The 24353-nt window shown below is 48.1% G+C and overlaps 1 protein-coding gene across 3 annotated transcripts in view; it reads left to right on the top strand.

Moving 5' to 3' along the window:
* SMC4 (structural maintenance of chromosomes 4) overlaps positions 1–24353 on the top strand; it is a 318061-nt gene that overhangs the window by 92485 nt on the left and 201223 nt on the right. For all 3 annotated transcript variants that reach the window (XM_029617081.1, XM_029617080.1, XM_029617082.1), the window contains exon 12: positions 5048–5233. In XM_029617081.1, the coding sequence (XP_029472941.1) occupies positions 5048–5233 (186 nt within the window). The remainder of the gene's footprint in view (positions 1–5047; positions 5234–24353) is intronic.

The raw sequence follows: 24353 nt of genomic DNA, 5'->3' as shown, positions 1-24353 counted from the left end.
CTCCTGTGACCTAAAATATCTCACATGGAAAGTGTTATTCCTTTTGGCTATCACTTCCGCTCGTGGGGTTAGTGAATTACAGGCCCTAGTCACCTATCCGCCTTACACTAAACTCCTGCAGGACCGGGCGGTACTCCGCACTCACCCTAAATTTTTACCTAAGGTAGTTTCGGAGTTTCACATCAATCAATCCATCATACTACCTATCTTTTTTCCCAGGCCCCACTCCAACTCCGGGGAACAGACTCTGCATACCCTAGACTGTAAACGAGCTCTAGCTTTTTATCTAGACCATACAGTTTCTCACAGGAAGAGCACTCAATTATTCGTCTCTTTCCATCCTAACAAGTTGGGACAACCTGTGGGTAAGCAGGCTCTTTCCTCCTGGTTGGCGGACTGCATTTCCTTTTGCTATCAGCAAGCTGGCATTCCTTTCCAAGACCGTGTCAAAGCACACTCTGTAAGGGCCATGGCGACTTCAGTAGCACACCTTCGATCAGTGCCGCTTCCTGACATCTGCAAGGCTGCCACCTGGAGTTCACTCCATACATTTGCAGCCCACTATTGTTTGGACAAAGCTGGAAGACAGGATTCCATCTTCGGCCAATCTGTCTTGCGTAACCTTTTTCCAACATGATGTACCAACACCCTTCCACCTTCCCGGTAGGGTGCGGATGCCCTTCCCCAAATTCCACCCCACTTGTTGTGCCTGTTGCACGCCGTTGGGTACATTTGGTGTAAGTCAGGACATCCTCAGCTCGGTACTCACCCATTTGTGAAGACAACCATCCTGCTTGTCCTGTGAGAAAACAAATGTTGCTTACCTGATGTAACAGGTGTTCTCACAGGACAGCAGGATGTTAGTCCTCACGAAACCCGCCCGCCACCCCGCGGTGTTGGGTTCGTTTTTCTTTTATTTTTCGGCACTGCCTGTAGCTTTGAAACAAGACTGAAGGGAGACCCCTGCTGGCTGCAGGGTTAGTGCCGTGCTGGGCATGCCCAGTAGGGGCCAGTCAAAGTTCCTGAAACTTTGACAGAAGTTTTCCGTGGTTGGGCTCCATCCTCGATGTCACCCATTTGTGAGGACTAACATCCTGCTGTCCTGTGAGAACACCTGTTACATCAGGTAAGCAACATTTGCTATCAGTGTGGTGATTGTAGCAGCTACTATATGTACTAATGGTTTTAATGCTAAGATTGAAATCTGATCAAGAGGGTAATTTGCTGGATTCAATTGTCTTATTAGATTTGAACTTTCGGTAGCAAAACTCTGTCCTGTCCCATGTTGAACCAGACCCCAGATACTCCAATGACTAGGATGGTCGAAGATTACTCTTGGTCAGGTTCACCACTCAACCGAGCTCCTGCAATGAGATCACCTTGTGTGTCACCAGGCAGCTGTCTTCCTGAGACTTGGCTTGAATCAGTCAGGATTCCTTCTTTTTGCAAGGCCACCGCTACCACCACCATAATCTTGGAAAATGTTCTGGAAGCAGTGGTGAGACCAAAAGGCAGCACCCGAAACTGATAATGGCGATCCAACACTATAAAGCGTAGAAAGCATTGGTGCTCCAATCGAATGGGAATATGAAGGTAAGCCTCTGACAGATCCAAGGAGGTCAGAAATTCCTCAATTGCACCACCATTATTACAGAGCATAAGATTTCCAATTGAAAATGAGTCATCTTCAAGTGACGGTTGAAACTCTTGAGATTCCGGATGGGATGTAAGGATCCCTCCTTCTTGGGCACAACAAAATAAATGGAATATCACCCATACTTGAGTCGTGGGCACCGAAACCACAGAGACCGCAGGTGAGAGTTTACCTGAAGGTTTTGGGATCCATGGTGTCCACTCTGGAATTGGTTCCCTGGGCCTTCGCTCATCTGCGTCCCGCTGGAATCCGGTGTCTGAACAGTTTCACCTACTGCTTTCGCTTACAGACTCCGCGAGAGCCAGTCTTGACTGGTGGCTTGTCTTGGATCATCTGACGTGTGGAGTTACCCTGGTAATGCCTGACTGAACAGTCGTCACCACGGATGCCAGTCTCTCCGGCTGGGGAGCGGTTTGTCTGGGAAAGTCTGTGCAGGGGCGGTGGTCCAGAGAACAATCTCAGTGGTCTATCAACCACCTGGAGACCAGAGCAGTGGCTCTGGCCTTGCAAGCGTTCCTCCTGCTCCTTCGGGGGAAGTCGGTTAGAGTCTTATCAGACTATGCAACCACAGTGGCCTACATCAATCGCCAAGGAGGAACCAGGAGTCGCCCGGTAGCGATGGAGGCGCAACAGTTGATGATCTGGGCGGAACAGAATCTCATCAGCATTGCAGCATCTCACATCGCCGGGGTAGTCAACGTACAGGCAGACTTCCTCAGTCGTCACCATCTCAATCCTGGAGAGTGGGAGCTAGCTGACGAGGCATTTCAGCTCATCTGCGATCGGTGGGGCACGCCACACATGGATCCGATGGCCACATTCCAGAATGCCAAGGCTCCATGGTTCTATAGTCGGTGCAGAGAGACAGGAGCCGAGGGGGTCGATGCCCTGGTCCTTCCCTGGCCAACGAACATCTTACTGTACGTGTTTCCTCCATGGTCTCTGATAGGCAAGGTGATCCGGCGAATAGAGCTTCATCCGGAGGTGATTTTAGTAGCTCCAGAGTGGCCGCGGCGTCCTTGGTTTGCGTTCCTACTCTGTCCGCCGTGAAACCTCTACGGTTTCGGGAGTCTCCGACTTTTCTTCATCATGGCCCCATCTGTTTGGAAGAAGCGGGTCGCTTCTGTCTCGCAGCATGGCTTTTGAAAGGCAGCGACTGAAGAATAAAGGTTATTCGGACGCGGTGGTGGCTACTTTATTGAGGTTGCGAAAACAGACTACTTCCTTAGCTTATGTTAGTCTGGAAGGTTTTTGAAGCCTGGTGTGCGGAGCGCGCGGTGGATCCTACGCGGGCATTGGTCTCAGATATTCTAGGTTTTCTTCAAGCTGGTCTTTCTAAAGGTCTCTCTTGTAGTTCCCTCAGAGTGCAGATGGCGACAGGTTGTCTCCGAGGAAAGGTCCAAAGGGTACCGTTGGCGTTACACCCAGATGTGGCACGTTTTCTTCAGGGGGCAAAACACTTAGTCTTCCGCTTCGCCATCCGTGTCTTTCTTGGAATCTCAATTTGGTACTTTCGGCCTTGTGTGCGCCACCTTTTGAGCCTATAAAGCGGACGACGCTGAAGGATCTCACGCTGGAGGTGTTATTTTTGGTTGCGATTTCTTCGGCCCGTCAGGTGTCTTAATTGCAGGCATTGTCGTGTAGGGAGCCTTTCTTGTGGATCTCTGATTCAGGTGTGTCCTTGCGGACAGTTCCCTCCTTTCTACCAAAGGTGGTGTCTTCTTTTCACTTGAATCAGTCGATTGAGCTTCCCTCTTTCTCCGAGGTGGAGCGATCGGATCCTATGGCACGTGATTTACGGAAACTAGATGTTCGCAGGGCTTTGATGCGATATCTAGAGGTTATGAATCCTTTCCGTGTGTCCGACCATCTCTTTGTGTTGTACAATGGTCCGAAAAGAAGTGGTATGGTCTCAAAGACTACGATAGCTCGCTGGCTGAAGGAAGCTATCGGTTCAGCATATTTACTGTGTGGGAAAATGGTTCCGGTGGGCCGTCGCGCCCATTCTACACAGTCACACGCCGCTTCTTGGGAGACATGTCATCAAGTGTCGCCCCAGGAAATTTGCAGGGCGGCTACTTGGAAATCGTTGCACACTTTTGCAAGGCATTACTGATTAGATGTTCAAGCTTCGAATTCCGGGGGATTTGGAGAAAGGTGCTCCGAGCAGGCCTCTCTGGAACCAACCTTCGGTAAGTTGGCTCTGATACATCCCAGGTGTCTGGAGTGATCCGGGTACTTACAGGGAAAGGAAAATTAGTTTCTTACCTGATAATTTTCGTTTCTGTAGTACCACGGATCAGTCCAGAGCCACGCCCATGGCTGTGTACTCTAAAGTAACGGAGAGTCCGCTCGTATGTTATCTTTTTTCTGGAGATTTGTTCCTCCTTATCGCTTGTTCCTTTGGTTCTGCGAGTTCTGTTCCCCGTTGGGGGTTTGACTACGCCTTTTTATAGAAGGAAGGACAGTTAGCTGTGCAGTTTGGTTTTGTTCCATTCTACTTTGACATTACGTAAGACTGAGGGACTGTGGGTGGCACCTTGGTATATATGGCAGAGTTGTTTGAGAAAATTTCTCTGTCTCCATCTGCTGGAGGGGGAGGCAAAACCCAAGTGTCTGGACTGGTCCTTGGTTCTACAGGAACAAAAATTATCAGGTAAGAAACTAATTTTCCTATTTCTCATATTTAGGGACCTTCATTTTCAGTTTATTTTATTTTTCCTGGAAAGGGTGGACCTATACTTTTTTAGGCTTTTTACATTGAATCTGAGGGTTTATTGATATTTTGCTAAATGCATGAAGAGTCCTTCATGTTAAGATTTTATTTTATTTTATTTATCCCGGGAATTTCTCAGTGTTCATTATAACAAACAACAATGAGAGAAAAATCAGTGAAAATAAAGTATTCTTCCCACTGTTTTTTTTTTCTCATTTTTGCTAGTTATAACAAATACTGGGAAATTCCCAGGACAAATAAAATCTTAACATGAAGGACCCTTCATGCATTTAGCAAAATATCAATAAACCCTCAGATTCAATGTAAATAGCATAAAAAAGTATAGGTCCACACTTTCCTGTATTTTATTACTTGTAATAATTTCACTGTTTTGGTAATTATTGCATTAAGCCTACTCTTTGGGCATCACAAGTGTCTAAATTGTTTATTATATATAACCTATTCAAATCTATGCAATATTTTCTTCTAAAATACTATATGCAGTATTGATACTACAGTAAGTCACACTGATTTGATGGAGTGTTTATTTTTGAAAGCCAATAAAATGTCAATATTAAAACCATATAACAGGTTTTTTCTCTTCTCTAAATAACTATTCCGATTACCCACATATGTATTTCTTTAGGTTATGTTTTAAACTGTTTTTTTGTTTTTAGAAAGAAAATGAACTTGAAAAACTTTCAAAAGAAGAAGCAAATATAAAACATGCTGTTCGAGATCTTCGTCAGAAGGTAGAAGAAGCAAAAAGTTCTTTGGCCATGAACAACAGTCGAGGAAAAGTTCTTGAAGCTCTAATTGAACAGAAAAAATCTGGAAATATTCCTGGAATTTATGGGAGACTGGTAATATACTAAACTGATTAATAAAGATGTTTTAGGTTTCTTTGTGCAGTCTTAAAAATATTTCCCTTTTGATTTCCATATTTGACTGACTACATTCTCCTAGGCTTTCTAAGGTTTATTTGTCATCTTTGAGGAAATTCTCCATATGGAGACTATCCTAATTCTGGTTTGTGTGCGAAGAAGTATTTGATAAGATCTTATGAAGTTGTTTTGCTTCTTTTAAATTCTTTGAAATCCATGGGGACCTCTGGTGTCACTACAGAAAACTAAACTGATGTCTCTCTAGCCCTGGGCAGAGGAATGTTTAATTTCTGACCAATCAAATCATTTTCCTCCAAGGTTTTATTATATTCCTTTAATGTAGCACTACACAATCATGTTATACATCAGTGATCTAAGGTGGCTGTGCAGAAATGCTGCTGTATTGCAGTCGCCAGGTTTTTTGTCGTTTTTTTTTTCAAGACCAAATCACACCAGGATGAACACAGAGCACATACTCTTTGATTACTGGTTATTTCTAAAGACTTTCAGTAATAAATGAGAGCCTGTTTTGATCCACAATCGTTCTGTATGCGCTATAAATATTGACACGGCCATGCTGAGTTGAATTCCAGACCTTGGGCATTCTTTGGTTTGATATTCATTAGTGGATATTCACCCACTACTTTGTGATCCTCTTCACCCATTCAGGCCAATCGATCATACGTGGGTTATGCACGCTGACGAGCAAATGGAGACAGAGATCAAAGCTTGCTGATATCACTCTTATACTTTTATGCTGACATCAGCCTGCCAGTGATGTCTGTCTCAATCAAATGGCGGATGTGCTAACAGGTGCTGTGGATTTTAGATTCGCTGCCAAGAGATGACTCTGAGCCCCTGAGGTGACAATATGCTCCCTCCCTCAGTTGAGCGGGGAACTCAGAGGTATTAACAGGTCAATCCTGGGGTGAGGCTGCAGAGTTGAAGTATCAGTTCCCCTTCCTCTGTGGAGTAGGCTAATGTAGGGAGAGCTTCCAGAAGGACAAGTACTGTCTGACCCCCTTTTTGGGGGCAGAGGCTGTAGTAGCATCGGGGGGAGGACACCTGAGTGAGAGGGTAGCATTATTTATTTGTATTTATTTATTTTTCCGTTCCGACATTCGATTTGACATATTACATCGGTTTACATACAACATGATGTCTAAGGCAAGCCTTATAATGACATGATACAGTGTAACAGATTAATTAACTAAGTACATATAACTTGCTTTACAAAATAACTTTTTTAACATTACAGGAGAGCCACATAGTGAGCATAAAATGGCGTCTGCAGCACTGTACGAAAAGAAGCCAGCACTGTGTTCTGCTTGTGGCCTGTGCCTTGTGATGCTGGGGGAGGAGTGGGGGTGGGGCAGGCGGTGCAGTCCAGACTCTGCAGAGTATTCTGATGCAAAGGGGTGAGAAGCTATTAGTGATTTTTGTGGCAAGGTATTCTGGAGAGCCTAAAAGACTCCTTTTTGAAAAGGAGTGCTTTGCCCTGGAAGAAGATGTGGTTGCCATTTCGGAGTAGGGACATGGCCCCCATTCCCTGACATGGGAGAACAGACCAAGATTGTGTGTTTCACTTCCTTGTCCAGCCATTCTAACGCTGCCGTCTCAGATGCAGAGATGGCTTCTCTTGTCCTGGATGGAACTTTTTCAAGATCTGTAAGCTTTTTGCAAAGGATCCTTCTATACAGTGGTATTTTCTTCGGATACCATCGTTCCCAGGGGAGGAGGATATCACGTGGAGACCTAGACCCTGAGGGATCAGAAGAGCCCTATCATTCGGATGACTCCCTGAGGGTCCTTCCGGGTTTTTCCTCCATGGAGGATTTGGAAGAGGATGAATGCCCCTTAGAAGGGAGGCTCACAGAACTATTCTTATTCCACAGGGACGAATTATCTTTTCTGATTGTGCAGTCCCTTCGTATGCTGCAGTTAGATGAGGGCTCCAGTGCTGGAACTGCGGTAGTGAAAAGAGAATCTTATCGTGATGAGCTTGCAGAAAGCATCTGGTACAGGAATTGATAGATTTGGAGGCATGGAGTGTTTCAGAGCCTAATTTTAAAAGGAGTTATTCTCTGGCAGGCATTTATCCCTTGGATTCTCAAGTGAGTGATCAGCTTTGATTCCCAAAAGTGGATGCCCTGGTATGCTTTGTGACCAAGAGGACACTAACCCAGTGACAAGAGGTGTGGGCTTGAAAGATGTTCAGGATAAGGATAAAAGCCATGCACAAACAAGCTTTTGATGCAGTGGCCATGTATCTTCAGATAGCTTGTTGCATCATGGCGTGCTCAAGACTACATTCGGCACAGGAAGTGCAGGAGGAGATTAGAGAATTCTTCATCCTTAGAACCAGGAGCAGCCTTTTTGGCTGATGCAGAGTATGATTTAGCCTGTCTGACAGCTTGGTGCATTGCCTCCCTCATTGTGGCCCACTGTTGTCTTTGGTTGGCAACTGGTTGTCAGATATCTCAAAGTCCAGTTTAGCTAAGCTTCTGTTTAAGGATCATCTGTTTAAGAGTTGGAGAAAATGGCAAAGGTATGGGATTACTCCAAAGTTCCCAGATTTCCAGAGGGCAGAATTAGATTTTCATGGAGTTCGTCAGCTTCATGGGGTCATTAACAGGACTCTAGAAGGAATTTGAACCAGAGATGATTAGGCCAAAGGTTGCATACCTTTTCCGGTACCTAATCCTTTCAGTACAAGAAAACTAAGAATGGTGCTATGGGAGCCGCTGACTCCAGAGCCTCACAATAAGTATTTGGGGGTCCACCTGTTATTGCTGGGAGAGTCTGGATCCAGGCGAATGGGTGTTGTCAAATTAGACAATTCAGCTGATAGTGGATCGCGGGGGCCTTCCGTTCCTAGACCTGTTAGCGATTTCTCGCAATGTGAAGGTTCCTTGCTTTTTCAGTCGCAGGAGAGATTCAAAGTCCTTGCGTTTCAATACTCTTGAACAAGTCTGGCTGGAAGACTAGCTGCTGTATGCCTTTCCCCTGTGGCCTTTGCTGGGCAGAATAGTTCTGGAAACTTTGACAAGGGTGTTCCGTGATTGGGCTCCATCTTGTGATGTCGCTTATATGTGAGGACTAACATCCTGCTGTCCTGTGAGAACACCTGTTACAGGTAAGCAACATTTGCTAAATGTAAACTTTCCTAGCATGTAGCAGATGGATTCAGGACCAATGGGTATAGTGTGCTCTTGATAGCAGTTGGAGACGGAGTCAGATTTCAATCTGAAGTCAGCACCAGTACATATACCCGTGCAGGAAGTTCTGCTCTTCAGTATTTTCCGACTCCATAGCAGTTCGGGACTCTATACATGCTTGCTCAGCGTTAGAGTATTCAAACCAAAGAAGAGAGAAAATTACAAACAAAGAAGAAATCTTACACCTCCAGACGAGGCCCGCTCTCCTGCGGTGATACCTAAAGGTTCCTTCCCCAGTTGAGATTTCCTGAGGTGATTTCCGAGATCCCTTAGAGGTAGGCCTTGGTCCAGTAGCTGGTTCCCGGTGTGGACTTAGGCCCCGGCAACGGGAGCGGCTGAGAGGCGGCAGTGGGTGCAATACCGAGCGTGGCGGTGAAGGTACTTCCCTCTCCCCCCGCAGCCGGAGACCGCCTGGAACGAAACCGGAAAACACCGAGACAGTGTAAGGTAGAAAATGTTTTTCTAAGTCTCAGAGGCTCGGATAGCCGCACAGATCGCCTGCCGGAGTCTATACCTTCGGGTTGATCAGCCCAGGCCGGGCTAGACCCCGATCGGATACGAGGGTCCTCCCACGTGGAGACCCTTGGAGCTGGTCGCTATCTTACTCGCATGGTCGCTGACGCCATTTCTCCGCTCTTTCCGTCTAATTGAACCGTGCATACAGGGACGAGCCGGGCGCATAGATGTCGTGCGCACAGCGGCGCGAGCATCTCAGTGAGCGCACATCCCGGCCTACACGCACACCTTGGGCACACCCAGAGCGCATAGCTAAGCCTCCTGGCGCGCACATTAAACACACATACCGGGGTTTCAGCGACCTACACGCACAAAACCATGGCACCACCGACCAAGAAAACCAAGGCACATGTCCTCTGCCCAACCTGCCACATAAGAGCGGCGCAGCATGAGGAGGCCTTGGGAGAATCTGGTCAATGCTTTCCCCAGCCAGTACAGGAATCCGGATCCACCGATAGTACCCCGGACCTCTCTATCCCCAGCACGACCCTCCCCCAAACGGGGTACCTGGGGAACGCAGCGGCCTTTAATCTAGACCCAGGATCCTTCTCCTGGGTAGAATTCTTTAAGGGTCTACACACTTTTGTCCACATGCAGCCGCCACCGATGGCACAGTCACATCCGCCAGCAGAGGACCCTTGCCTCCCAGGGCTCTTCAGGCCTTCCTTGTTCCTCTCTCCACCCCCCCCCCCCCCCCAGTCAAAAGCCTCACTATAGGGGACACGGACACCTCAGACGAGGATCAAGACCCCCCAGAGGAAGGGGAAATACCCCTGGAACGGAACCTTACCGACCCATGAGGCGCTTCTCCAAAGACAAGATACCAAATATTGTGGCTCTCAGCTTTAAGTGGCTTGCCATTCCAGGCACAAATTACACAGAGGAACCAAAGACGAACCCTCTCCTAGAAGAGCTCCGTCAGGCCTCCCACCATTTCCCCTTGCTGCAAGCCGTACAACAGCTGTTCAGCTTGGAATGGGAGGTCCCGGAGGCCAGTTTCAAAGGGGGCGGGACCTGGAAGTCCTATATCCATTGGAGCCCTCAGCCAAAGATCTACTAGTGTTCCCCAAAGTGGACGCCGTGGTCTGCGCGGTCACAAAGCGCACTACCATTCCAGTTGAGGGAGGAGCGGCACTCAAGGATGCCCAGGACAGATGGTCTGGAATCCATCCTTAAACAGTCATTCGACATATCAGCTATGTCACTGCAGATTGCTGCCTGCTGTGCCATGGTAACACGCACCTGCTTATCCATGACCAGGAATGCTGCCACGCCTGGTGAAGCACTAGAACCAGTGGTATCTTTCCTCACGGATACGACCTCTGATCTGGTACGCACCTCAGCCAGGGGCGTCTCATCCGTAGTGGCAGCCAGAAGGCAACTCTGCCTCTGAAGTTGGTCAGTCGACGCAACATCCAAGACTAAACTCACGAGAATGCCCTTTAAAGGAGCCTTCCTGTTCGGAAGCGAACTGGAGAAGTTAGCCGACAAATGGGGCGAATCCCCAGTACCTCGGCTACCGGAAAACAAGAACAAAAGCCAACACCCCTCTCCCCGATTACCTAGGGGCAGAGGATCACAGCGCTTCAGACCCTACAAGAGTACATACCAAGCCCCTCGCCCCGCAGACAGGGGTCAGTCCTTTCGGAACAAACACAACAAGAGGGGAGGCGGCTCCGGCACATACTCCAGCAGCACTCCACAATGAGAATCAGCCGACCCATCCACAGGAAGGTGCCATAGGGGGCAGGCTTGCCCTATTCTACCAAAGATGGATCGAAACAACAGCAGACAAGTGGGTCCTAACTTCATTCGAGAGGAATACTACCTGAACTTCCACAACATCCCTCTGGACAAGTTCGTGAAATCTCCTTGCCACGCACCTTTCAAGAGGACGGCAGTGGAAACTACACTGGCCAAATTGCTCGCCCTAAAAGCCATAACACCGGTGCCCATGCAACAACAAAATACTGAGCACTGTTCCATCTATTTTATCATCCCCAAGAAAGAGGGAACGTTCTGGCCTATCCTGGACCTCAAGTCTGTCAACCGCTACCTGAGGGTACCACATTTCCGCATGGAAACCCTGCGCTCGGTCATAAGGGCAATACAGCCAGGAGAATTCCTTACATCCCTGGACCTGTCAGAAGCCTACCTGCACATTCCAGTCCATCACAAGCATCAGCGATTCCTACGCTTCACGATCCTGGACCACCACTTCCAGTTCCGGGCGCTACCCTTCGGGCTAACCACAGCCCTCCGCATGTTCACCAAAATCATGGTGGTAGTGGCGGCGACATTGAGGAAAGAAGGAATCATCGTACACCCATATCTGGATGATTGGCTGATCAGGGCAAAATCTCCAGACGAAAGTCACCAGGCGATCATCAGAGTCAAGACTCTACTGGAGAGCCTCGGGTGGGTCGTCAACACAAACAAGAGCTGTCTGCAGCACTCTCAATCTCTAGAGTACCTGGGAGTCTGGTTCGACACCAAACAAGACAAGGTCGTTCTTCCCCCTAGAAGGAGAAGAAAACTGATGAACCAATTGCGAATCCTAATTGGAGGTCCCTGCCCCAAAGTTTGGGACTACCTCCAAGACCTCGGCCTCATGACATCAACCTTGGAAGTGGTCTCGTGGGCAAGAGTCCACATGCGACCGCTACTTCGCTCCCTACTGTCACGATGGAACCCGATGTCCCAGGACTACTCCGTTCGCCTCCAGCTCCTGGAGGAAGTGCTGAATCAGCTCCATTGGTGGCTACAAGAAAACCATCTAAGCAAGGCTTTCTCCACCAACCTGGGTCTTGCTCACTACAGATGCGAGCCTACGAGGGTGGGGAGCCCACTGCCTGGAACTGACGGCCCAGGGGCAATGGAACAAGGAAGAGTCGGGATGGAACATCAACCGACTGGAAGCCTGGGCGGTCAGACTAGCCTGCCTACAGTTCTGTCACAGACTCCAGGGCAAATCTGTCAGTCATGTCGGACAACGCCACAACAGTTGCCTTCATCAACCACCAGGGGGGAACCAGAAGCCAACACGTGTCCCTGGAAATAGATTCCCTAATGGCGTGGGCGGAAGCAATCCTACAAGGGATCTCAGCTGCCCACATCGCGGGAAAAGATAACGTCACTGTGGACTACCTCAGCAGAGGAAATCTAGACCCAGGAGAATGGAAGCTGTTGACCACAGCCTTCCTGGTGATAGTAAACCGCTGGGGAACCCCAGCCATGGATCTCCTGGCAACCCAGTCCAACGCCAAATTTCCCAACTTCTTCAGTCGCAGACAAGAACCACAATTCCAAGGGATCGATGCTCTCATCCAGACCTGGCGACAGGAAGACCTGCTATACGCCTTCTCCCCGGGGCCACTACTGGGCGGGATCATCCGCAAGATAGAGCACCACAGAGGACTAGTACTTCTAGTGGCCCCGGTCTGGCCAAGAAGGCCATGGTACGCAGACATGCGAAGACTCGTGACGGGGAGCCCTCTCCCTCTACCTCCACACAGGGATCTTCTCCAGAAAGGCCAGATCCTCCATGAAGACCCATCTCGATTCTCTTACGGTCTGGCCATTGAGAGGACATGCCTGAAGAAGAACGGATCCTCGAGGCGGTGATTGACACATTGCTCCGAGCACGCAAGTTCTCCACATCACTAACCTACATACGAATATGGAGAATATTCGAAGCCTGGTGCGAGGACCACGACATCCTTCCGTGGACAGCCAAAATTCCCACAATCCTGGAATTCCTGCAGGACGGCTTACAGAAGGGGTTGTCTCAACTCCATCAAGGTTCAGGTGGCTGCGTTGGCATACTTCGGAATCAAAGTGGAAGGCATTAACCTAACATACCATCCGGACGTCTCCCACTTCCTGAGAGGGGTCAAGCAGATCTGTCCACCCTTAAGGTGACCGGTTCCCCTGTGGAACCTCAGTCTAGTACTAGACTTCCTAGCGGGAGCCTCCTTCACACCTCTCTGTGTTCTGTCTCTACGACTACTAGCATTGAAGACCGCATTTCTAGTGGCAATATGTTTGGCCCGTCGCATCTCCAAACTTCAAGCACTTTCCTGTCGGGAACCCTTTCTCAGGCTTACACCGTGATCCATACAGCTATGCACTGTCCCCTCCTTCCTTCCAAAGGTGGTTTCTCACTTCCATCTAAACCAAACCATCTCGCTACCATCTCCAGATGAGCACGAGCTCGAAAGAATCTCGCCGTCTTCGCCATCTTAACGTCAGCAGACTCCTAGTCCGAATCCTGGAAAGGTCGGAACCCGTACGAAAGACGGATCACCTATTCGTCCTTCACAGCGGAAAGAAACAAGGAGTCGTGGCCTCACGGGCAACCATAGCCCGCTGGATCAAAGAAGTAATCAAGGCAGCATATGTAGAAGCAGGCAAGCCTCCACTGCTACAATTCAAGGCCCATTCCACTAGAACCCAGGCAGTGTCCTGGGTGGAAACAACGATGCTGTCACCCACCGAGATCTGTCTGGCGGCGACATGGTCCTCCCACCAGATTCTACCACCCAGATGTTCGAGCTCTGGAGGTCACAGCATTTGCAAGGGCAGCTTCCCACCCGGTTTGGGAGTAGCTTTTGTAGATCCCATTGGTCCTGAATCCATCTGCTACACGCTAGGAAATGGAGAAATTACTTACCTGATAATTTCGTTTTCCTTAGTGTAGACAGATTTATTTATTTATTTATTTATTTAGGGTTTTTATATACCGGCATTCGAGAACGCAGTCCCATCATGCTGGTTCACATTAAAACAAGTGTGCATCGTAAACAAAACTAAAACAATGCTGCGGAAAAAGGCAGTTACAAATAACAGGGAGATTAGAACTTGGCAGAGAGAGAAGAGAAAGGACAGGTTTTTAATTCAAACATGTAACGATAGTGTAAAATAATATAAAATTCAAACAAGAAGGTTTGTCATGGTGTATGTGAAGGTAAGGATTGGCGTGGAAGGTAGATCAGTTTGAGTCTGAATACTGAAGAGCAGATGAATACTGAAGAGCAGATGAATACTGAAGAGCAGATGGATTCAGTATCCCGCCCACGACTGCCAGTTTGAGTCTGAATACTGAAGAGCAGATGAATACTGAAGAGCAGATGAATACTGAAGAGCAGATGGATTCAGTATCCCGCCCACGACTGCCACTATGCACGAAATCCTCGGGTGTCAATTCCCGAGAGCAAGACAAACACGGGTAAGCCATGCTTCCCTTCAGCTAGGATACCCATAGTTACCGGGTGCTGGTGTTTCTCAGTTGAGGGCACTAGCGGTCTCCAGCTATAGTCCATGTCAACCAGTTCAAGTTAATCACGTTTTTCAAGTTATTCAAGTTAAAGTTAACTAAGTTAATTATCCAGACATACATATATCCACAATTGCTTTGTGAGGAGAATACTGAAGAGCAGAGCTTCCTGCACTGGTATAGGTACTAGTGCTGATGTCAGATTGAAATCTAACTCCGTCTCCAACTGCTATCATGAGCACACTATTTTCATTGGTCCTGAATCCATCTGTCTACACTAAGGAAAACGAAATTATCAGGTAAGTAATGTTTCCAATATATTCTGTTCCCTAAACATACCCAGATCAGTCCAGACAAGTGGGTTTTATTTATCCCTACCAGCAGATGTAGGTAGAGAACAAAACTTTGGGCACTGCCACATATACGAGAGTGCCACCTGCAGTCCCTCAGTATTTCTCTACCTCCAGCAGATGGTAGAGATGCTAACCCTGCAGTCCTGACTGACTGGATAGTTTGAGGAAAATTTGCTCCCCGAGGTGCCAAGGTTCCTGAAGAAGGGCCATCCCTCGGGTTGAACCGGGCGAACCTGTCTAGTTCATCCTATATCCCTGGGAGCCAGTCTGGTTCCCTCGGTGGGACCCGATGCCCCTCCGCCGGCCCGGAAGCGTTTCAGGGAAGTACCCTTAGCTTTTACTGTGGGAACTTTCTTATTGGTGTCTGGGCGTTTAAGACTTAAATTTTAACAAAGTGCCTGCTTATCGGCTGCGGCGGCTAAGGACAGGCTGAGCTGCCTGTCAGGCACTGGACTCGGTCGTCGGGAGCGGGCCTGGTGGTGCTCGAGCGGATCGGGAAAAGCTGGCAGCGGGGGAAGACCCCAGTTGGGGAAAAGGTATCTCTGTTTTTGTTTGGCTGCCCTGCCATTTGGAGCGCAAGGTTTTTCAGCCGCTCCAGAGTTTGTGTGTGCCAGCCGGAATTGCAGGTGGCAGTGCGCCCTCTTCTGTTTTCAATCGCTGCCGCTTGGTGCACCCCTCACCCTCACAGTCCCAGCCATGTTACCATGCTGTGGGCAGCGGAATTGCTTCAGTTTTAGCCAGTATTTATTTAAATTTCTGAGTTTTACTTTCTATTGGGGCTTATGGCAGACAAGCAGCTCGGGGAGGCCTACCGGGCCTGTGGGGGTCGGGCGGCCCCCCTTGATGACCTCCTCTTCACGGAGTGTGCAGGAGGGGAGGAGGTAGAGTCGGAGAAGAAATTAAAGTCACGGAGACATTCCAGAACCGTGGCGCTGGGAGCACAGGAGGGGAATGGCTATGGCCATGGAAGCGGAGCTGGATCGGGGGGTGTCGTTCCGGGGAGCCCCACAGCTTCTTTCTCCCATGGTCCGGCCGAGATCGGAAGACCCAGATGTTTCAGGTCCTAGCAGCCCTAAGCGCTCTTCGGGAGTTCTGGGGGGGTTCTCCCGAATTTGTGCTTCTGCATGAGGCCTTCCTGACTAGGCAGGTAAGTGCGGGGTGAAGGTAAGCCCCGCAGACTCTGCGAAGCGAATGCAGGTTCCTTCTAAAGGATCTACGGGATCGTGAATCCTGCTCCGTGAGAGATGCCCAGCATGCTTGGAGTCAGATTCGGAGGAGTCCTGTGAGGAGGAAGATATTTCCTCGGGGGCCGATCGAGATGAGGAATCCGATAGGAGACCCTGCTCTTTACCCAGTAGATTCTAGAAAGGAAAAGGGGGTCAGAGTGGGACCGGAGACTGAAGGCGATGAGAGGAGCTTCGCCTGCTTATCCCCCAGATGTTAGAGGAATTGGAGGTTAAATTCACTCTGGAGAATTCGGATGCAGAAGGTGTTAATCTGGTGCTGGATGGCCTCAGGAGACCTCCCAGTGCTTTTCCAATTCCAAGGAAGATCTAGAATTTTGTGCAGTTAGTGTAGCTGTGTTTAAAAAAGGATTGGACAAGTTCTTGGAGGAGAAGTCCATTATCTGCTATTAAGAACATAAGAACATAAGAAATGCCATACTGGGTCAGACCAAGGGTCCATCAAGCCCAGCATCCTGTTTCCAACAGTGGCCAATCCAGGCCATAAGAACCTGGCACGTACCCAAAAACTAAGTCTATTCCATGTAACCATTGCTAATGGCAGTGGCTATTCTCTAAGTGAACTTAATAGCAGGTAATGGACTTCTCCTCCAAGAACTTATCCAATCCTTTTTTAAACACAGCTATACTAACTGCACGAACCACATTCTCTGGCAACAAATTCCAGAGTTTAATTGTGCGTTGAGTAAAAAAGAACTTTCTCCGATTAGTTTTAAATGTGCCCCATGCTAACTTCATGGAGTGCCCCCTAGTCTTTCTACTATCCGAAAGAGTAAATAACCGATTCACATCTACCCATTCTAGACCTCTCATGATTAAGTTCACCTAGAGAATAGCCACTGCCATTAGCAATAGTAACATGGAATAGACTTAGGTTTTGGGTACTTGCCAGGTTCTTATGGCCTGGATTTGCCACTGTTGGAAACAGGATGCTGGACTTGATTGATCCTTGGTCTGACCCAGTAGGGCATGTTCATATGTTCTTAAAAGTTGATTATCTGGGAGTGGGATTCCCCCGTCTAAGGGCTGCGAGTTGGCAGAGCGATGTCCAAGCTTTATCCGCTGTTGCTGGAACATTTAGATGTTCTCAAGGTTCCGAAGGTAGATGCGGCGGTTTTGGCGGTCACCAAAAAGACTACCATCCCGGTGGCTGGAGCTTCCGATCTGAAGGATGTTCAGGATCGGAAGTTGGAGGTGCACCTCAAGCGAGCCTTTGAGGTTCTGAGTCTAGGCCTGCGAGCGGCGGTCTGTGCAATTCTCATGCAGCGGGCCTGTTTGTGTTGGATCCAGAAGCCGCAGGAGCAGACGGCATCTAGGACTCTACCCAGATCCAGGCCGCTCGCCTAGAGGTGGGAGTTACTTATGGAGCGGATGCGTTATGACCTTGTGAGATCCATGGCTCATAGTATGGTGTCAGTGGTGGCACCTAGACGTCACTTGTAGCTGCGAAATTGGTTGGCTGATCTTTCCTCAAAATCGCAGTTCTGTAATTTGCCTTTTTAACGAATGCTGCTGTTTGGTGAAGATCTTGATCGTCTGAAGTCTCTGGGTGAGACGAAACACAATAGGGCTGCCAGAGGATCGAAGGTCTGTCTGGAAGCCTTTTTCCTCTCGGCCTCGTTTTCGTCTGGCGCTATCCTCGGGGCCTTGGCCCCAAGACAGTCCTCGCATAGGCAGCAGTCCTTTTGGGGAACTGGAAGGACATCTAGAGGCGGATCCACCCAGGGAGCGTGTGGCAGTAAGTCCTCCCAACGAGATCAGGCAGGTCCACTCTTCGTCTCTGGTGATCGGGGGCAGGCTGGCCCGTTTTTACGGGAAGTGGACCAAGATTACATCCGACAGTGGGTGTTGAGCGTGGTGAGCGAAGGTTACACCTTAGAGTTTTCTCGTTCTCTGCCGTCAGTTTTTCTGGAGTCGCATTGTCTTTCCCAAAGCAAGCTGGCAGCTGTCCAGGAAACGCTTCAACGATTGTCTGGAGGCTGTAATGCCAGTACCGGTGTTCGAACGGGAGCAAGGCAGGTATTCCATCTATTTCATGTTGCCAGAAAAGGAGGGCACTTTTCATCCTATCCTAGACCTGAAAAAGGTCAACTAGAGTTTGAGGGTATCACGTTTTCGGATGGAGATGTTGTGTACCATAATTGCGGCGGTACAGAGAGGGGGAGGTTTTGGCGTCCCTGGATCTCACCGAGGCTTATCTTCATTTTCCCATCCATCAGGAGCATCAGAAGTTCCTCAGATACATGGTGCTGAGACAGCACTACCAGTTTCAAGCACTTCCCTTCGGTCTGGCCTCTGCCCCACAAACTTTCACGAAGGTGATTTTGGTGGTGTATGCGACCCTGCAACAGGAAGGGTTGTTGGTGCACCTTTTCTTAGACGACTTGCTGATCCGGGCGAAGTCACTGGAAGTGTGTGTGCGATCCATAGACCAAGTGAGGTCACTCCTGAAATCTCTGGGCTGGATCATCAATGTGCAGAAGGGTCATCTGGCACCCTCTCGCTCCCTCATGTACTTGGGAGCCCGTTTCAACACCCAGTGGGGCAGATACAGGAGCAGATGATTCATTTTCTTTGTCTACCGCTGACAAAAGTCTGGGATTATTTACAGGTCCTGGGCTCGATGGCGTCCACTTTGGAGCTGGTGCCTTGGGCATTTGCTCATTTTGAGGCCTTTACAGAGAGCGTTGCTGTCCCGTTGGAGTCCTCTGTCGCACCAATACTTTCTGTCCCTGTCTCTTACGGAGTCGGCCAGGTCCAGTCTGGCCTGGTGGATGACGCATTGCAATCTGGAGAAGGGGGATGCCTCTCGAGGTCCCTGATTGGGTGGTGGTCACCACAGGTGCCAGTCTTCGAGGCTGGAGGGTGGTTTGTCTGGGCAAGTCTGCGCAGGTCTCTGATCGGTGGAGCAGGCGTGGTCCATCAATCGACCAGGGCTCTTGTGGTTTCTACCCTTGGTCCGCGATCGGATGGTTCGAGTTTTCTCGGACAACTCGACCACGGTGGCTTACATCACCTGCCGGGGCCGAACCAAGAGTCCCGTGATAGCGTAGGAAGCTCAACTGCTATTCGAGTAGGCAGAACTCCATCACACGTAGCAGGAGTCGACAACGTCCAGGCGAGGGAGTTGGCACTATCTCCGGAAGCCTGGAATTTCCTTTGCGATCGGTGGGAAACTCCTCAGTTCGATCTTATGGCAACGAGTCTCAATGCCAAGACACAGAGGTTCTTCAGCCGTTGGAGGGAGTCAGGGGCGGTGGGGCTCGATGCCCTGGTGTTTCCGTGGCCGACCGGTATTCTCCTGTATGTTTTCCCTCCGTGGCTGCTTATAGCAAGGATGCTCAGACGGATAGGTCATCCTGGGTCTGTCGTAGTTGTGACTCCGGAGTGGCCTCGACGTCCTTGGTTCGCGGACCTGCTTCGTCTGTCAGTAAACGGACCCCTGCACCTGACCCACTTACCAAATCTACTGTCAGGGTCCCATATTTTCGGATCGGGAGGATCGCTTCTTTCTCGCGGCCTGGCTTTTGAGAGGAAGCAATTGCATGTGAGAGGGTATTCTGAACCAGTAATTGCTACACTTTTACAAGCGTGGCATCCTACCTATTTGGCCTATTCCAGAGTCTGGAAGGTGTTTGAGAACTGGTGTGGACAACAAGGATTGAACCCTCTTCAGGTTTCCGTTTCCCATATTTTGTCCTTTTTGCAGGTGGGCTTATCCTATTTTATTTATTCACCCTTTTCTATGTAAACCGATACGATGTGCAAACGGTTATCGGTATATAAAATCCTTTAAATAAATAATCTCTTCGAGTCCAGGTTTCATCCTTAGTTTGTCTGAGGGAGAGAACAAGAGAAGGTTTTGGCTTCCCATCCGGATGTCTTGCGTTTTCTACAGGGGGTCAAGCATCTCCATCTGCCTCTGCGTAGCATTTGTCCGGAGTGGAATCTCAATCTAGTGTTGAGAGCCCTTTGCGAGGATCCTTTCGAGCCTCTGGGTCGTGCGTCTTTGAAGACACTTAATCTGAAGACAGTTTTTTTGATGGCTAGGAGGATTTCGGAATTACAGGCGCTTTCTTGCCAAGATCCGTTTCTCCAGATTTCGTCAGACAAGGTGTCTTTGCGAACGGTGCCTTCGTTTCTCTCCAAAGTGGTGTCGCGTTTTCTTGTGAACCAAACAGTGGAGCTGCTTGGGTTTCTGGATTGAGCTCGGGATCCCTCAATAGGACGAGAGCTCCATCTTTTGGATGTGAGACGAGAGTGGTCTTGCAGTACTTGAAAGTCACGAACGCTTTCTGTCGCTCTGATCATTTGTTCGTCCTGTTCAGGGGAGCAAAAAAAGGGGAGAAGGCGTCCAAATCCTCTTTGTCTCGCTGGTTGATAGAGACTATTTCTGCGGCTTACATCTCCAAAGGAAGAGTAGTTCCAGTGGGGCTTAGGGCGCATTCGACTCCTGCTCAGGTGGCGTCGTGTGCTGTGTCAGCTAGTGTCTCCTCTGGAGCTGACACTTGCATACTTGCATACTTTCACCAAGCATTACTGTTTGGATGTGCGGGATCCAGAGACGACCCCTTTTGGGGAGAGTGTTCTTCGAGCCGGTCTTTCGGGTTCCCTCCCAGGTTAGTAAGGCGTTGGTACATCCCACTTGTCTGGACTGATCTGGGTATGTTCAGGAAAGGAAAATTGGTACTTACCTGCTAATTTTCGTTCCTGAAATACCACAGATCAGTCCAGAGGCCTGCCCTAACAATCTATGCCGAAAGACTGCTGTATTTTGTTTGCAAAGCAGTGTTGCCATATTTGGCCAGGTTTTCAGTTTGTTGTTCTAAATTGGTTTTCCAGTTGGTCAGGGATATCCATTTTGGAGCCTCGTTCACCCTTTTAAATTTAATTTTAATTATCTTGGCTTGGGTATCGATTAATACTGAGGGACTGCAGGTGGCACTCTCGTATATGTGGCAGTGCCCAAAGTTATGTTCTCCACCTCTATCTGCTGGTAGGGATGAATAAAACCCACTTGTCTGGACTGATCTGTGGTATTACAGGAACAAAAATTAGCAGGTAAGTACCAATTTTCCTATCTTCAGGATCCACCCTGACCCCCCAACAATGGCTACATAACAGAACTAGGACATTCCCTGTTCAATTTACCATACAAAAAATATATTTCTGCTGTCATCTCAGTAACAGCAACATAAATACTCTCGCCTACCAGGTGCAATAGCCCTCCTTATGAAAAAAACAGTAATTTACCACCAATGCATGTTCTGTTGAGAAAACACAACAAATAATATTGATATAAATGCCTACATGCTAGTAAAATATTTCACCTCGGTCACATACATAGAATTGTCCTTCACCAAATACAGAAAGATTATAAATATGGAAACAGAAACTGGAATTTAAACCAAAACCCAAAACAGAAATATAGCACCTAACAGACTTCCAGGATCTGCAATAATGTACACAAACTAATGCTCACAAAGTTACACCTGCATTATGGAACTCAAACAGTAACAACCCTATCTATGAAAAGGCAGCACTGCAAAAATTACACCAGGCCCTAAACACCAATACAGCTCCTATTAGGAAAACAGAACAAGCCAAGTTGCTATCGATCCCTACCAAGAAACTACAAGCTCACAGAACACCCTTAGCTGGGTCACACACGCAGAACACAGACAGACCCTCACCAAATATAGAATAAAATGACCATAAAGCTAATGTTTTTGTTTCTGTGTTGTTGCGCTGCATACAAAGTTTGGCTTCTTGCTGTTCCAGTTCAGTTTTTGTTTCCACATTTCTATTTATACATTCCTTGAGAAATATAACATAATTCTAAACTAAGAACATAAGAACATGCCATACTGGGTCAGACCAAGGGTCCATCAAGCCCAGCATCCTGTTTCCAATAGTGGCCAATCCAGGCCATAAGAACCTGGCAAGTACCCAAAAACTAAGTCTTTTCCATGTTACCGTTGCTAGTAATAGCATTGGCTAATTTCTAAGTCATCTTAATTAATAGCAGGTAATGGACTTCTCCTCCAAGAGTATAATAAACATTTCAGAACAACTGATAATGGAATAACATCCAAACATTAAAAATTTTTTAAATTATTAAAAATTTTCCAAACACCAATAAAATATTTCTAACAGCAGACACATCACATAATACCCAATAATTAAAATGACAGTCAATCAAGAAAGATAAACTTAAAAAGCCACCTTTACTTATCCTCTCCAGTAACTCTCCTACTCCTTTCCCTTGTAGGCCAATAGCACATACCAGAAGCAGCAAGGGCTGCTGAAGCTCTGTCCTCACACTCTTCTTCCTTAGGGCACAAGACTAGTCTAACACACAGACAGACACACACACACACACACACACGTCACCTCCCTGACCAATCTCTTTCTCTCACATACACACACACACACGTCACCTCTCTGACCAATCTTTCTCTCACATACATACACACACACACCAGTCACCTCTCTGACCAATCTCTTTCTCTCACATACACATACACACACACACCAGTCACCTCTCTGACCAATCTTTCTCTCACATACACATATACACACACACACACACCAGTCACCTCTTTGACCAATCTTTCTCTCTCACACACACACCAGTCACCTCCCTGACCAATCTCTTTCACACACACACACCAGTCACCTCCCTGACCAATCTCTCTCTCACATACACCAGTGACTTTCCTGAGCAGTCTCTTGCTCTCACAAGTTTTCTCTCTTACTTACACACACATTCTCTCATATACTTACTCACATGCCGGCTCACTCTCTCTGTCTCACTCACTCACTCCTACCCCCAGCACACATGGCAGCTACAGCACAAGGTAGCCAGTATGCTGCTTTTAAAGCAAAATCCTTACAGACTGGAAACTGCAGCAGGAGTGACCTCCCCCATCCCGCAGCGGCAAGAAGGCAGCACTCAGCTGCCTTCTTGCCGCTGCGGGATGTAATTCTATGCTTTTTCTTCTCCCCACCCCAGCCTTTTACTTATTTATTTATATTTTTGCAGTTTATTTTTTTTATATTTTCTTGCTGGGGTTATGCTGGCGAGAGAAGGAGAGGTCGGGGGGGGGGGGGGGTGGACAGCTGCACCTACTGTTGCAGCCTCTGGCAAAGTGGCCAGCCAGCACCGATTTTCAGCTCTGGGTCCGGGTAGCTAATGGATGGATTTCCCCAACAACTGCGCAACAGGAAATCCCGGTGGCCACATTCTCAGCTGACTGCTCAGTGCCACGATGATCACTGGGGAGAGGCTTGGGATGCGATTTCTGCAGCAGATTATAAGCATGGCCTTTTCTTCTTCCCGCATGCCTGGTAAACATCACTTTTTTTCTTCTGGGCCACAGGGACAGAAGAAGAAACGGTCACGTTCCTGTTGCCGGCTTCCACAAACACTGCTGCCATTCCCCTCAGTGCTTGAATGTGCTGATTGCCCGGGCAGGACAGCAGCAGTGTTCGTCTCGCTGAGGTGAAAGAGGGAAAAGAGCAGCGGGTACGCGACACACCTGCCGGTGCCTCGCAACACACCAGTTGAGAATCGCTGCTGTAGGGTACTCCACTATTCACCTTTCGCCAATGGGAAAATGTACCATTTAGCCCTACTCTGTTTTCTATCCTCTTTTTTTTTATGTTCTTTCTTTTACTTTTCCAAATGCCCACAATATAACAGCGATCTACTCCCGTAGGAGCTTGAACCTTAATATAACTTTAACTCCCACAGCCCCCCCCCTCCCAATATTCCTAATTGAGCAGGCACGTTCTTGGTAGCGTAAAGTTCAATTCCTCCGTCTGTACTAGGGTCGATTAAATCATATCGAGCAAGCTACTCCTGGCCTTAGCCTTCAGACAGTAAGTACAAATTCCATCTGGCGAGATATTCTTGATATTTTGTGGCAGAGGATCTCCGGGCTGTAATGTGTTCAAAAACTGCCATCTGATGTAACTTCAGTCTCCACTGAGTCCTCGTTGGGGCCTCTTCCTTGAGCTACACTTCTAGGATCTTTTTTTTTTTTTTTTTTTTTTTACTAAGTAGAAGGTTTTTTTTTAGAAATTCTCGTTGAAACTCTATGATTGAAGTGGGAAAAGCAGACGTCTCTCCAAAGAGATAAAAGTTAGCCGTTTCTGGGAAGGGTGGTATTTGTAATCCTTGAAGGAAAGCGGTAACATCTCGCCAAAAGTTTTGTATGCAGTTGCAGTCCCAAAATTGACACAATGTTCCTTTTTCTGTCTTGCATTTACTACAGAATCACTGTCAGTCAGTTTCACCCTATAAGCCCAGTCTCTAGATATATATAATCGCCTGAGAAACTTAAATTGAGTTTCCCGAAGTAGCACATTCTCTGATACAGTTTTCAAACCAAGAAATGCAGTGCGCAGGGTATTAGTAGAGAGTGAGACTTCCAATTCTTGGTTCCAGCGCCCCGCCAGCCCATATAGTTGACCCTGAGTCTTTATATT

This window comes from Rhinatrema bivittatum, chromosome 9 (assembly GCF_901001135.1).
Source record: "Rhinatrema bivittatum chromosome 9, aRhiBiv1.1, whole genome shotgun sequence".
In the NCBI taxonomy this organism is placed as follows: Eukaryota; Metazoa; Chordata; class Amphibia; order Gymnophiona; family Rhinatrematidae; genus Rhinatrema; species Rhinatrema bivittatum.
Note: the sequence above shows the minus strand (reverse complement) of the source record. Positions and strands in the feature narration are given on the sequence as shown.